Source organism: Gadus macrocephalus, chromosome 9 (assembly GCF_031168955.1).
Source record: "Gadus macrocephalus chromosome 9, ASM3116895v1".
Classification (NCBI taxonomy): domain Eukaryota; kingdom Metazoa; phylum Chordata; class Actinopteri; order Gadiformes; family Gadidae; genus Gadus; species Gadus macrocephalus.
The window spans coordinates 6,353,649-6,369,483 of NC_082390.1; the positions used below are offsets into that span (position 1 = coordinate 6,353,649).

At 44.5% G+C, this 15,835-nt stretch overlaps 2 protein-coding genes across 4 annotated transcripts; both read left to right on the plus strand.

The window, feature by feature from the left end:
* The first annotated feature begins 384 nt into the window (after positions 1–384).
* On the plus strand, positions 385–5,035 carry edc3 (enhancer of mRNA decapping 3 homolog (S. cerevisiae)). Of its 3 annotated transcripts, none has more exons than XM_060060511.1 (7): positions 385–590; positions 809–975; positions 1,226–1,452; positions 1,748–2,095; positions 2,721–2,874; positions 3,384–3,601; positions 3,720–5,035. In XM_060060511.1, the coding sequence occupies exons 2-7, from the start codon at positions 812–814 to the stop codon at positions 4,052–4,054; spliced, it is 1,446 nt and encodes a 481-aa protein (XP_059916494.1). In that variant the 5' UTR covers positions 385–590; positions 809–811; the 3' UTR covers positions 4,055–5,035. The 3 variants fall into 3 exon arrangements, with proteins under 3 accessions (XP_059916494.1, XP_059916493.1, XP_059916495.1); XM_060060510.1 differs by having other exon boundaries at positions 416–590; positions 791–975; XM_060060512.1 differs by having other exon boundaries at positions 416–590; positions 791–975; positions 1,226–1,392.
* A 611-nt stretch (positions 5,036–5,646) lies between these two features.
* On the plus strand, positions 5,647–15,832 carry LOC132464228 (tyrosine-protein kinase CSK-like). The gene is made up of 13 exons (XM_060060513.1): positions 5,647–6,003; positions 10,036–10,102; positions 10,208–10,321; positions 10,547–10,659; positions 11,938–12,157; positions 12,471–12,564; positions 12,890–12,955; positions 13,126–13,225; positions 13,318–13,408; positions 13,627–13,700; positions 13,843–14,038; positions 14,139–14,225; positions 14,651–15,832. Exons 2-13 carry the CDS (start codon positions 10,088–10,090, stop codon positions 14,816–14,818), a joined length of 1,338 nt encoding a protein of 445 aa, XP_059916496.1. The 5' UTR covers positions 5,647–6,003; positions 10,036–10,087; the 3' UTR covers positions 14,819–15,832.
* Positions 15,833–15,835: the final 3 nt, after the last annotated feature.

The window sequence follows — 15,835 nt, forward strand, 5'->3', positions numbered from 1 at the left end:
GGCCTGCATCTCAAACAAACAGTAATGCGTAAATGTTTAAAGATAAAGAGAACTTATAGTGTTAAAATCTAGTGTGTACTAATGTTATATATAAGTAACATTGTCAGAAACTATATTCGTTTTAGGCTGTAGATTTTTTTTTTTTAAAGTGTCTTGGTATAGTACGCATATGCTATTGTTACAGCCCAGTGTCAAATACTGCATGCTCCTGGCTCAATACAAAGTCATACTAAAATAATTAGATTCAACACCTCAATCGCGGTTTGTTCTCTTTTATTAATATTACATATTTAAAGATATTATCCCTTTTCAAATTACTTAAATGTATTAAAAATAACCAAAGTGATAAAATGAAAACATAAACTTTTAATTTGGAAACACACAATCCCTACTTTTACTTCGAAGAAAAATCTCGCAGAAAACGGAAATGGAAAGCGAAACACCAGCAAACAGCGGGTGACGATAAACGAAGCTAAGTGGCTAACAGTTCAAAGGCGAAAATTTGTTTTCCTTTGGCTTTTCAGTCACAGGTTCAGACACAAGCAGTGGTCGAGGCAAAACAAAACCTCCATTATACCGTTTCGAAAAAGGTAAGACTCAAATTCTGCGTATTCCTGCCGATGTACGTGATTAGAGCAACAGGAACGGCGCCAAGTTCAGGCAACAACACCGCTAGCTAGCATCGAGCTGCAGCTAAACGATGTGCGAACAGATGAACACTGATATATCCTCTAACGTTACACAGTCAATCAAACCCTACACCCCGTTATATTTTCTCCTTTCCGAACAGCATTCCTTGTCGTTGTAGGAGATGGCAGCCGATTGGTTGGGTAGTTTGGTGTCCATCAACTGCGGTCCGACGCTTGGAGTGTACCAGGGAGAGGTGTCCTCCGTGGACCAGACGAGCCAGACCATCTCCCTGAGACAGCCCTTCCACAATGGGGTCAAGTGTTCCGTCCCCGAGGTCACTTTTAGGTAAAGGCAACATATATAATACACATTTTCTATGTAATGTAACGTTATGAACTGTCTCCATGTATTTCTGTCTGTTTATGTACTGGATATATCTATAGATAGATATGATAGCATTGACAGATATCTATCATAAATATGATGGATAGATATGCTAGATATGTCTAATTTATATTACATCCATCCATCAAATCACTGTTGTTGACCGACAGCATTGTTATTGTTTTTAATGGTGAAGTTATGTCCTCTTCAGTGCGATGGACATCAAGGAGCTCAAGATTTTGGACATTAGTAATGGCTGTGCGGTGAACAGCGCCTCTGTGTCCAGCAAGACTAGCAGTGCACCGGTCGCCGTGCCAAAGGCTGACCCCAGGGCTCAGGGGAGACTCAACTCTCCCCAGCACTGCTCCAAAAGTTACGGTGAGCGACATCTGGATGTGCCTGGCCAACCCAAGGCTTTCCGTCGACGACACAACTCATGTAAGTGTCGATGCGAAGCGAGAACCGTTAACGGATGCCATTACCCACCTCAGCCTCAACGTCAGTAATGTAGAATACAATAATGTGACATTCACAATCTGCGTGTACATTTTGTTATTACTGCTCATGTGATGTTTATAGCTAGTCTTTCTTGCTCTTTGGCATTCATTTTAGTTCTGTGAATATGTGGCTGAGAAAGTGTCACCCAAATTACACATCCTCAAATAATTAAGTGTATCTCATTCATGATTTATGAGGATTTATTCAAATATATTGTATTTCCCCGACCGTTCAGGGTCTTCAAGTAGTCGAGGGGCGAACCAGCCGACCCCCAAGAAGAACGGGGTGAAGAACGGGGGCGGTCCCATGAAGCAGCGGGACGACGAGTGCTTCGGGGACGCCATAGACGACGGCCTGGACACGGACTTTGACTTCGAGGGCAACCTGGCGCTCTTCGACAAGGCCGCCGTCTTCTCGGAGATCGAGGGCTCGGATCGCCGCGGCAACGGCACCAGGTCGCGTGGCACGCCCCAGGAGCAGACGCCCACGCGCTACCGCCACGATGAGAACATCCTGGAGAACAAGCCCGTCGTGTACAGGCAGATCAAGGTGCCGCAGGCCGGAGCCAAAGAGTACTGCACAGGTACGTCCCTCCACACTCTGTCCATCAATCAATCAATCTCTTTATTTAACCAGGTGAAAATTCATTGAGATTAAATCACTTTTCTAAGAAAAGAACCATGCCAAGAAGGCATCACTCGTTAAAATAAGCACAATCAAAATTCAAACGAATATTAGGCAGCCCTTAATATTCGAACCTCTTATGGGCAGGCCAAGAGGGAGAGACGTCGGAGAACCCGACGCAGTCTATTCATAATATTGTAATGACCACGGAAGAGGCAGTGAATGAAGTATTGATTAGACAGCGATTTATTAGGAACCTAATAAACCGTTGGAACACGCAAGACCGGTAACCATAGCAACGCCGGTAAACAAACCTCGCAACGCCCAATCCAGGTCTTACTGAAGGCATTTAATGGTCGAAATATTTTTAATAAACAAACAAACTTCGAATATGATTTTTGGGTCACGTACAATTCTCATAAACCACATTCATTATGTGACAGCATTAATAAATATTCAATAGAAGATTAGGGACCAGACTGTATGAAAACTAAAAAAATGGTATTGCTAAAACATTTGTTTTAGCATTGCATAACCTCAAGGTTGGTTGGTTTCTTGACCGTGTCCCTGCCTCCTCTGGCTAGACTCGGGGCTGGTGGTGCCCAGCGTGTCCTACGAGCTCCACAAGCGGCTGGTGGCGGCCGCGGAGCGCCACGGCCTCTCGCTGGAGCGGCGGCTGGAGATGACGGGCGTGTGCGCCAGTCAGATGGCGTTGACGTTGCTGGGTGGGCCCAACAGGTGAGCACGTGTACAGCTGTTTGTAGGTCTCTAGGTAGTCACGTTAAAGCCACTGTGGGGGCTACAGTGGCCGTCACTACCCCTGAACCCCTTATTGAATTATATAACACATTTCCCTGAGAGGGAAAAGATGCTACAAATTTGAAGTGGCATTTACTTATCAGAATCAAAGATTGTGGTTGCTTAATTTAATTCTAAAAACAAATTAGGCTTTCGTGTGTAGTACTTTCTCAAGTAAATTGCTTTGAGAAGGCTGTCACTCAAGATAATTATCTCTCTAAGAAACAGGCAACGGTATGCAAGTAAGTCACGGTTACATAACGCTTCCTATGCTAATATCGGCACAGCAACCACATAAGACCTTCAAGGCACCAAAGTATTGGTGAAGCCCTGAGGCGCATCAAGATCCCAAAATGACATTCATCCCTGTGGCAGTAATGTCCTCGTGAGCCCCTGCTAAATATAGGAAGACAATTAGTCTCGGTGCCTCATTCGGTGTCTTCCCGCAGGCTCACGCCCAAGAATGTGCACCAGCGCCCCACGGTGGCCCTGCTGTGCGGCCCGCACGTCCAGGGGGCGCAGGGCATCAGCTGTGGGCGGCACCTGGCCAACCACGAGGTCGAGGTCATCCTGTTCCTGCCCAACTTTGTGAAGATGCTGGACCCGGTCACCACAGAGCTCGCAATCTACAGCCGGACCGGGGGGAAACAAGTGTCGAGTATTAAAGGTACAGCCGAGGTCTATGCTCGCCGTTTATCAGAGATCACAAGCGAAGGTTTCGAGCTAGGTCGGTCAAGAGTTGGGGGGGAGCCACATCACACCAAACGTTCGTCCTCTCTCCACAGACCTGCCCGACTCCCCCGTGGACCTCATCGTCAACTGTCTGGACTGCCATGAGAACACATTCCTGATGGACCAGCCCTGGTACCGAGCAGCCGCCGACTGGGCCAACCAGAACCGAGCGCCGGTGCTCAGCATAGACCCTCCGGTCAGCGGACAGGGGCTGGCCGTGGAGGCCAAGTGGTCCCTCTCCCTGTGCCTGCCGCTGGCCCTGGCCGAGGGAGCCGGCAGGGTGTACCTCTGTGACATCGGGGTGCCCTGCCACGTGTTCCAGGAGGTGGGCATCAAGTACCATTCTCCCTTCGGCTGTAAATTTGTCATCCCTCTGCACTCTGCGTAGCGGCTCTCCCGATTGGCTACGAGCCGATATCTTCTCACCACCGTTGGCCGTTTGGGTATTTCAAGCCTTAAATTCCATAGGGTGCACTAGTAGTGGTTACTAACATTCAGCCAATTTACTCAAGCATTGTTGCATTGCTCAAGTGCGCTCGTACTAAATGGCCATGGTCTGCTCCCCGTCTGTTTACGAAGGGCTATGGTAATAATCCTTGGTTATTTGTTCAGTTGTTGATCGATGGACAAATGTGTTCCTGGGTAACACGTAAGCCACGTTTAAGTTGCTCATTAAGACTACAGTCGCTGTGTAGTGTCCCATGTTATGAGCATGATATTTTCGATGTTGGAAAAGAAGGGCCATTGACAGTCTAACAACTATTGGTTATTAAGTGCGGTGGTTATTATGGCACATTAAGCTGTTATTAGTTTAAGCTCTTGCCATTGAGGAAATTGCTATTCAATCTCTGCCATGTGCAATCGTCGGGCTGTGAGGTTGTATTTCTGAACACATTGGTTTTAGGATAAGCTGGTTGAAATCATTAATTCAAAAACAATGTTTTCTTGTGTCCCTCATTTTTTTGTACACCTGGTCCATGTTTTCAGCCAATTGAATTTTTGTTTCATATTACAGAATGTATTAGATACAAAAAAAAGCATTGACATCTATGACCTGTTTCTAAAAACAAGATCTATTTTCTATCAGGCAGCTAGTATCGCGTTAAAGCGCTTTCCACAGGTATACGGACACATGCTATTGGTGGGTCTCCAGGTCACTTGTTACCTGAAAACTATGTCCAATGTTTTTGACTAAAAACTAAAAAAAACAAGATAGAAATAATTTAGTTAAGTGGTGTCCGTCAGGATTAAAGCCACTTAAGAACCTTTTTCAGCTTTTGGAATATTGAAATGTGAAGAATGTGAAGTAAGATGGACTCTTATCTCTGTGGCATTGCCATTAAATAAAGTATGTCTTCATCTTAAACAATGTGTTATAATTGCATATGCGTTATTCCCTCCCTACTTTATTAGATTGAAATATCTTTTCAAAAAGATTATTTTTATTGAAAAATCTGATCCACGTTAACCGTAAATATCCTGATGAATGCCTTAAATAAGGGGTTTTGAGACAACCAGGCGCTTGCCGTTTAAGGAAGATTCAGACGAGATTTCTAATTTGATGTATTTAGTTTATGTATTTATTCATTCAGCCACCTGGTGGCAATAAAACTACATATATTATGTTCTATAATATATATATTTTTGCCTTTTCAACACTACTTCCCTCCGGTGATTCTCATATTTAACGATTTTTATAAATGTAAAGCAAAAAAACACCAACAAATTTTCTGAATAGTTATTTTGAGCACATTTTTCATTTGTTTATCAACCATTCTAGGCATAGTAAGACAAACATTTATTTATTATTTAACACGAATCATTCCTTAATGAAAATGCATTTAACGAGAAGATAAGAATAGATTGAGTTATTTATACGGATTTAAAGTCCGATGAGCAGACGACGAGATACAAGGAAACTGCATCGATGAGCAATCTACCGTGACTGCGCATGTGCAGTGAAAAATGAAAGGTGGGGCAAAACTTGAATGTTTATAATGACAGAAGAATGTTCGCTGTTATAGTTTGTAGAAGTGAAGGCATTTCCATATGCGTTATTCTCTCCTAGCTTATTTGTCTAACCTCGGACTTAAAAAAAGATGGCGAGATAAACATTTAGGGAATGCAAACGCTGCGTAGTCTTTTTTACTAAATGATGTCACGGAGTGCGCCAATATTTTCCATTTGCCTATTTTTTTGTGACTTGTGTCGGACATCTCTGTATCGGTTATAACACGGTTCTCCACTTTCGGGACTTCATGCATCCTGCTGAACACGGACGCGCTACCGTAAGCAGATCTTCTCCGTAGCCTGCTCTCCGGACAACTTTATTCCCAGGTAAGCGCATTGTCCCCCCCCCCCCCCCCCCCCAATCTCCATTCTGGACGTCAACTAAACCACTCTGAAACTTGAATTACGGCTACAGCTGCTATCGATACAGCTCAACAGATCTCACTAAACGGAGCCCTATTGTACACGTTGGGCTTGTTTCCTGTAGGGTACTGTGTTTCCGAAAGAGTAGGCACATTTCAGCCATGCAGGACCTGCAACAATATGATCAATATCTCAATGCTTTCTCTCAATGTTCTCGATACTGCTCCAAGTTACTGAACATCAGTGTAATTATTAGTGATTATGAATACTTAATAATTCAGACAAACCCAAATATAGCAACAGCGCATCTTTTTCTGTTTGTCTATCTGTCTGTCTGTCTCTGACTATGTCTCTCTCTCTCTCTCTCTCTCTCTCTCTCTCTCTCTCTCTCTCTCTCTCTCTCTCTCTCTCTCTCTCTCTCTCTCTCTCTCTCTCTCTCTCTCTCTCTCTCTCTCTGACACACCTGAATGCCTGACAACTTAACTTGTAATTAGAAAAACATGCCACAGCAAGGCTAAGGCATCACCCAACATGGGACCGTATTAAACAATAGGCACCCTTTATAACGTTTTAGGATAATAGATTGTGTTGTGGAGGAAACTCCACTACCTAAACGAATAGACTCAGTCCCCTGGGCACGTTACGAACTTCGGCCTGGCAACTTGTTCCTGTTTGCACGTCATGCCTCCACCAAAGTCTTAGACTTGCAAAAATAAGTGTTTTTTGGTGAAAGTCCCTGTGATACTGCTCATGTGCCTCACCCACTTATGTAAGAGACCGTCATAACATGGAAAGGTGTTGTTACACAAGATTCCAGCTGTTGTCCCCAAGCATGCTGTTGATCCCCTTCTCTGTGGCTCCACCAACCTTCAGGGCTTTGGGCCACAACTTAACTTTACGGGGCGCACTCCTTCATGTGGTTCACAAACCCTAATTATGCAAACCTTTAGGATGTGGCAATAATCTCTTCAACCCTCTCTGTCTCCTCCTCCCTCTCCCTCTCTCTCCATTTCTCGGTCTTGCCACCCTGATGCTACCGCAATGATGATGATGATGATGAGGATAAAAGGGCAGCAGCATCAAAGCAGCTGAAGAGCCATCCTCAAGGGGGGGAACGGGGACAGGGGGGGTGGGAGGGAACGGGACGGGCGGCGGGCTGGCAGGCAATCGTGAGGCCTCCTGCAGTGCCCCATGCAGTGAAAGGGACCCACAACTAGCAATTAACCGCCAAGCTCTCCATCGTCCTTACCCCTGGACCCCCATCCTATCAGGGCTGCTTGTGTACCGCACACAGCTCCACAGACAACCTCATTGATTGGCTTATAGAGCACAGTTCCCCCAGAGGGAAAAGATGCCACACATTTGAGGAGGCAGAGGGTAAGGGTTTGTTTTATTCATCTCAACAAGCTACATGCTACATAGCCCCCCCCCCCCCCCCCTCAGAACAGCTAGCTTGTCTTTAACCCAAGCAACAGGTTTTTTCTGCTCTTCCTCTGGTGTCTCTTACTTTGCAGGCAGAGAAGGGAGTGGCAGAAGGTATTTGAGCCTGTCTGTTCTTGCTTCGTTGTTCTGACTGCCATTAGAGCCGTTCGCTTTGAGTGGGACATGGTTACCGTCATCACTGCTGACGAAGGCACGTTTGTCTTGGTAGACAATCATGCAGAAAGCAATCAACCTCGTTTCCGTTGCGCGCACAATGTTACCGATAGATGTGGGCTGACAACGTTTGCTCTCTGTGATCTGTGGTGTCAAATGGAACATTTCTGGGTTTTGTTTGTCTTAGGTCGTATGTGTCTACTGCAAGTCGGTGTTGTGTAGCAATGCAAGTTGTGGGCCCAACGTTTATAAGTCATTTCGAAGAGACTTCAATAGACCACATGTTTTTTTATATTATATTGAGTTATGTTTGACATTTTAGTTATGAGTAATGTGAATAAAAAGTGTGCTTTTTATCGTATGCTGTGGGGCTCATGATCAGCACGGATAGGATGGGTTCGGTCAATAAAACTCATTGGAAAGCAGATTGGCTCAGGAAGAATGGCCCTGTTTGTTTCATGAAAGGGGGAAAAGCTGTGGTTTCACAGCGAGGCCTTTTGGAAATGGAAATCATAGCTCTCACCCATTGGGGCTGTGAAACAGGCTGAGGTCCCGGCAGACTTTTTTTTGAGCAGGCAAACTGGGATGCATTCACTGATCCACACATGGAGAATTAAAAGACTGCTTTGTTTGCGAGGCTTGGACAAGTACATCCATTCCGCTTACAGTGACATCATGGCTTACCAACAAACTTTGCCCGAACATATCCTGTCGCTGTCAGACCTAACCGAATGCCAGCCCTTCTGTTATGTATTAGACCCGGGTGAATACGGGAAGGTTATGGGTTGGTCATAAACTGAGATAGTTTACGTCTCAATGGGTTGTGTGGGGATATACCCTCGTAGGTTGTGGCTGATATAGGCTTGGGATTAGGATGCGTGCAGTTAGTTCTGTGTGTGTGTGTGTGTGTGTGTGTGTGTGTGTGTGTGTGTGTGTGTGTGTGTGTGTGTGTGTGTGTGTGTGTGTGTGTGTGTGTGTGTGTGTGTGTGTGTGTGTGTGTGTCGTTGGGGGTGCAATAGTGCGCAGTAGTAGCTTAAGATGTATCTCTGTGGGGAAATGTGTTTACTTACACATTTCTGTCTGTATACTATGACAGCTGCGGCGTTTCCCGTGTGAAAACAGCCACTTCCTCCCTACCGCCCGTTAAGTCAGCGATCTCCAGAGATTACTTTTTTCTGAAGAAAAAAAGTTACAAGATGATGTGAACTGATGTATGGGAGATACTTTTGCATTGGTATTTCAATGGAAAAGTTTTTTGTGGTTTAAGATATAGGGTTTTTGAGGCATATATTGGTTAGTGAGCTGTCTCTTTCTCTCTAAAGTCGGATGGAGTCGGTCTCTTGATACAGTCGAATCACCCGATGCAGGAAGTGCATAATGGACTCTATATGACACGGTGGAGTGCCATGACCTTATTTGGGGAGGCGATTGGATGCAGCGCTGTGAATGAGAGCTCTCACTCCTTTGCATGGAACTGGCCGAAAGGAACTGACGCATAGAAAAGAGGAAGTGATTGGTTGGTTATATTCTGTTCTCAACCGCAGACCAATGACTATTTTTAAGCATCTGCTAGGTTGATGTGTATGGCAAGAAATACAGGAATAATACAGAAATACAAGGGTCACTCATTGTTGACACTCAAAAAGCTAATTATATCTTATTGACAAAGAAAAAAAATATATTTGGTGAAAGTGAAAAGTCCTCTGTTAAACATTTCAAAATGTTAGTATATTTGAAGCATTGTTATTGTCTCAAACATTCTAACGTTTAAAAAGTGAAATGCTTATCATCATCCTGATTCGTTTTATTGTGACCACACAGTCAACACTTTTGAGACCTAAATTGGGGTTATGATAATCTAGTTTCACTTGGCCTAATGATTTCTTATTATGGGCATTAAAAAAGTATTTAGTAAACAATCATAGGTACTGTAGAAGTACAGTGCTTAAGTAAAAAGTAATCCTGTCTTGTACACCATAATAAACATACCTATAGTAACTATGATATATCAGGAGAAGTAAAGTGTTTTGCCATACAGTGATCGCCGGTTTGAATTACATTTCAACGATAAGAATTGTAAAAAAACAAATTCAAGTGCGAAACTTGTCTACATCATGGAAAAAGATGAAATGCATAATGAAAGCGTGGCATGCGCTGTTAGTTCTGCTTTCTCCTGCCCTGAGCTATTTTTACCTTCTGTTCCGCACATCCAGGCTATCGCCGCTGATCATTAAAGGGCCCATACTCTACCATCGGGTTTGAGTGCGATTAGCCAATTACAAGCAGTTTCAGAATCTGTCCTGCCTTGCGGCACACTGGCAAACTAATACAAATTAGTATAAATATAGAAAGAAGAAGAATAAAATCTGTGTGTGTGTCTGTGTTTGTGGTCTGATGCAGTTAGGCTGTGTCACCTGTGAGAGGGCAGTGCTGCCTCCCCACTACCCCGAGTATGACTGAGGTCCAGGTAAGCCACAGAAATGCTTAGAATGCACCTGATCAATAATAATGGAACATTGTAAACAATGAACATAACATTATTCATAAGCTTCTACTCTCTCTCCTCTCTCAGGCTTCATGGCCGCAGGGCACAGAGTGTGTGGCCAGGTACAACTTCAGAGGCACCACGCAATACGACTTGCCTTTCAATAAAGGAGACATCTTGACTATTATTTTCGCCACAAAGGTAATACTGTGTGTGTCTGTGAACGCCAGGAAAACGACTGCTTACTTTTTGGCTTGTGGTGAAGGATTAAATTGTATTTTTTAAGTAATTAATATCAATATATATATTTATTGTGGTGTGTGTGTGTGTGTGTGTGTGTGTGTGTGTGTGTGTGTGTGTGTGTTTCTGATGAAAACAAACACCATGAGTGCCATTGTAATCTTCTGATGTGATCTTCGGTTCCAGGACCCAAACTGGTATAAAGCGAAGAACTCGGCGGGCCAAGAGGGAACCATCCCAGTCAACTATGTCCAGAAAAGGGAAGGAGTGAAATCCGATGGCAAGCTGAGCCTCATGCCGTAAGTAAAACTCACCCGTCCTGACTCCTGTCACGGGGTGCAGGGTTGTGTCTCGTGGCGGAGGTGTTTGACTCCCAACGTGTGACGCCCACCTGTCAGCATCCTCAAGCCACATGCCACAAGTGTCTTGCTCAGGGACAGATCAACACAGCTAGGAGGAGCTGGGAATCGAACTAGCAACCTTTCGGTTACAAGGCAACTGCTCTACCTCCTGAGCTAAGCCGACCTCACTCACTCACTCATTCACTCACTCACAAACTGACATGGTTTACATGTAACTTCCCCATATGTGTGTTGGTCACCAGCCCAGCCGCCCCTGTCTCCCCTGTGGTTGTGGCCAACATTTTTCTACCGTACCCCTTTGTCCCTTTGGCTGTGCGGTGGCTGGCAGGAGGCAGATGGCCGATTTGTTTTATGGCGACGGTGCTGTCAGTGCCGTGAATGTTGACCACAATTGGGTTGGGCTACGTTTGTAATTGCAGAGCACGGCTCGTTTGTTTCCAACTGTGTTGCTTGTGAACTCTGCACCATTTCCTGTTTGTTGCAGTTTCTTTCGCTCTATCTCTCAAGAAAAACAATCTCAAAAGATGACTCGCAAGACGTGTGTGTGTGTGTGTGTGTGTGTGTGTGTGTGTGTGTGTGTGTGTGTGTGTGTGTGTGTATGTACGTGTGTGTACGTTTGCATGTATGGGTGGGTGGATGTGTGGACGTTTGTCCGTTTGTATGCGTGGGTGTGGGACTGTGTGTGTGTGTCAATGTATGCATGTATTGTGTGTGTGAGTGTGTGTTTGTGTCTTTGTAGATGTGTGGGTGTGTATGAATGCAGGTGTGTGTATGTGGGTTTGTATGAATGCATGTGTATGTGTGTTTGTGTTTGTGCGCAGGGGTGTAAGGTGGACAGGCTTGGGGGGGCCCAAAAAAAAAATAATAATTATATATATATACTGTCAACAACTGTTCTTCACCCCCCCCCAACAATTCTGCGCAGGGGGGCTGGAAGGGGGAATTCGGGGGGGGGGCCATCAGTACCTCTTGTATACAGGGCCCAGAATTTGGTGCTGCGCCCCTGTGTGCATGCGTGCGTGCGTGCGTGCGTGCGTGCGTGCGTGCGTGCGTGCGTGCGTGCGTGCGTGCGTGCGTGCGTGCGTGCGTGCGTGCGTGCGTGCGTGCGTGCGTGCACTCATACACATGGTAGTATGGGTGTATGAGCGCGTGTTTGTCCTCGTATGCATGGATAATAACTGAAATAGTGACGACCTGCCTACCCACCTGTTCTAGATGGTTCCACGGGAAGATCAGCAGGGAGCAGGCGGAGCAGCTGCTGACCCCACCTGAGACGGGGCTGTTCCTGGTACGCGAGAGCACCAACTACCCCGGGGACTACACGCTGTGTGTGAGCTGCGAGGGCAAGGTGGAGCACTACCACATCGTCTACAAGGATAGCAAGCTCACCATCGACGCGGAAGAGTACTTTGACCACCTCATGCAGCTGGTGGAAGTAAGGAGGAGGAATAAATGGGGATGCATTGCATGTTGTTTTGGACTAGCTCTCTATATTGTTTGCGAGTTGTCACATGGCCTGTTTAAGTGAGAGTGTGCTGCTACAGGAACCAATCCTGAACAGGAAATTTCAACAGAGGATGTGGGCATTTGAATGCATGAGTAAGGTTCATCAGTGGACCTAGCTGGATCACTTCCCTCTATTGGCCACTGGGGAGTACTACACGTGAAATATAAACCGTTTTAACGGTTTGCATCCAAGGGAATCCTATTGGGGATAATCAAACTGCTCTTTCCTGTTTTGCTTACAGCACTACACTGAGAATGCAGATGGCCTGTGTACCATACTCATCAAGCCAAAGTTGGAGGAAGGGACTTTTGCTGCCAAGGACGCATTCCGCAGGAGTAAGATTCCCACGCTCTCAACGGACACGTATAGAAATCACACCCGATATCAAACGTCAAATCACACGCTAAATCGCACTTAGCCCATGTGCAAAAAAAAAAAATATCTTAATAAGACAGACGAACATCAATTGGAGATTCAGATTTAAATTGAAACTTTTTAAATGAAGCTCTGTTACAACGGTGTCTGTTTCTAAGGCGTGCCACGTGTGCTGGTGTGCTTCACTATTTAGTCCTTTGGTAGACTAAGTCGACATTAATTAATGGAAATCATGCATGGGATTTTGTGTACAGATCCATAACATCCTGTCATGTGATATCACAGGTGGCTGGGCACTGAACAGAGAGGAACTCAAACTTCAGCACTCGATAGGAAAAGGAGAGTTTGGAGGTAAGTACCAGTACACTCAATAACCCTTATGTTACAGTCAATACAGGGGATATGTCTTGAATTGTGTTGAACGGACCAGCTTTTTGGGAGGGTTTTGCTGATTCTAACTAACAAAAAAACTAAAAGCAATGTGATGAACATTGTGATAATCTGCTATGTGTGCTTCTCAGATGTCATGCTGGGAGACTACAGAGGGTCTAAAGTTGCAGTGAAATGCATAAAACACGATGCTACCGCGCAGGCCTTCGTGGCAGAGGCATCGGTCATGACGTAAGTCACACAACAAAGGCAATGTATTGTGGACATGGTATGAGTAAAAGCCTCAATGAAGTACCTAACAGTACTATCCTCTTTCTTGGTAGGCAACTGAGACACAATAACCTGGTGCAGCTTCTTGGAGTGATTCTAGAGGAAAAAGGAAGTCTGTTTATTGTGACAGAATACATGGCCAAGGTAGGGCAATATGAACCTTCAAAGTAAAAAGTATCAGACTTTAGATGATCAATCTGAAGTCTGATGGCAAATGAGCACAAATATGGGTTTCTCTTTCTTTTGCTTCACATTTGTTTCGACCAATCATGTTCCGGAGGCAGGGATCTAATCCTAATTGGCTATCACCAGTAAACACAAACCAGGCCTGGGACCTGATCTGTTGTGTTTGTGCTCCACAGGGCAGCCTCGTGGACTACCTGCGCTCCAGAGGTCGGACTGTGCTCAACGCACATTCCCTCCTAAAGTTCTCACTGTGAGTATATCTTCCATGTTCATCGATCATATCCCAGAAAGACTGGTTGGTCCCTTCAAAAACAATAATGGAAAACGCAAACGCTAAGTGATATTTGTGCTCTTCTTCGTCGTCTCCCCCTCCTCCTCCTCCCTCTTTCCAGGGACGTGTGCGCTGCCATGGAGTACCTGGAGGCCAACAACTTTGTGCACCGGGACCTGGCGGCGCGCAACGTCCTGGTGTCGGACGACAACATCGCCAAGGTCAGTGACTTTGGGATGACCAAAGAGGCGTGTTCCACCCAGGACACCGCCAAGCTGCCCATCAAATGGACCTCCCCTGAAGCCCTGAGGGACAAGGTATGGACTCCCCCCGTTCGTTTCGGAACGCAAACCCTTCGTTAATAATATGATTGCATCGAGCCTGACTTGCCTTTTCTTTTTCCTTTTCGGTGAATAGCTGTTTTCCACAAAATCCGATGTGTGGAGCTTTGGTGTGCTGCTGTGGGAGATATACTCATTCGGCAGATTGCCTTACCCAAAGATCGTAAGTCTCTATTTGCCAGACTGATTGGTTAGGCGTGTGATTATAATGAATTCCTGTGTAATGCATTGACCACGGCACTAGGTAGTGATGATCAACTTATTCACACAAAAGCCTGATAAGGCGTTGTGAATTCATGTAGCAAATATGAATGTGAATACCTTTCAGCGTAGCTTGCTGATTGATGAAATCTACTTAACATCATTCACTCCTCATTGCTTTCCAAAAATGTTATTAAATAGCTTCCATGTTCAATTATTTGTAATTAGTCCTAGTCTGATGCTTGTCAAATGTTTTTGATACTATTCCACCATCATTGTTCCAGTAATATCTTCATTGTCCATGATTTCATCACAGAAAAAAGTGTACTTGAAATGTATTAAAAATTATATTCAATCCCCTACTATTCCACCATCATTATTCACCAGCCCCTGAAGGACGTAGTTCCTCGTGTGGAGAAGGGCTACAGGATGGAGGCCCCAGATGGCTGCCCCGACGTGGTCTACGACGTCATGAAGCTCTGCTGGAGCCTGAACGCCTTCGCACGGCCAACCTTCCATATGCTGAAAGAGAGGCTGCAAAACATTGAACACTGAAGGAACGCTGAAAGAGCCACCAGGCAGAGACAGGACTTGGAGCTAGTACGGACATATCCCCTTCGCGGACTCCCAGTGAATCAGACGTGAAACGACCAAGAACTGCAATTGCCTTTAAGTATTTGGAAAAAGATAACCATTTTATTGTGATTTTTTTTTACATATCGAAATGTACTGAGAATGTCTTTGGCATTCCCTTGCCTCAGGAGGCAAGTTATAGTAACACCCTATTCTTATATTTTGTTGCTTTTCCTCTGCTATGTTCTATTGGGTAGAAGGCTTTTAGTTTTAATCGGTTATGGCGATAACCAGACCTCCTGAGGGAATCTGTGACATAAATGTAGGAAAAAATAAAGAAACGTTCCAGAAAGAATCCCATTTGGGGAAAAGGCATTCCCTATACTCAACGTTGCAGATGTCTTCCAATGTTCATGCTAGTATCATTCATGGATTTTTCTCTGCGGTAGCCTTTTGCTTTCAAATTCATGGTTACAATAATAACGTTTGTATGCACAGTCCGCAATTTCATCACCTATTGTCTTACAGAAAAAAGTGTACTTGAAATGTATTTAAAAATATACTCAATCCCCTATTGATGTAAATCGACTTGTAATGTTTTTTTGTGACTTGATGGGAAATTTGCCAAATTGGCCCATTTTACAAAATAAATATACTGAGCATAGAGTTTAAATGTGAGTACACTGTGAGTTTGCAATATAATATTAGTTTACAAGGAGTGGGCTTCAAATATTATATTTTATTAACCAAGTATGCTTTTGTCTATTTCAGTGTAGGCAAGTGTACTGCAATAGAGTAGTCAGATTGAGTAGCCCCAAATTTAAATTAATTCAACCTAATTGAGCAACTAAGTTGATCTTGGATTGGTCGAAACACTTACAATATATATATATTTTTGAAAACACCTTTTATAGAATCCGCATTTTATTTATTTCACCCTACCTACCATGAATGTATGTGCCTTTTCAAATAAACCTTTGTTTCCTGGGGACTACATTT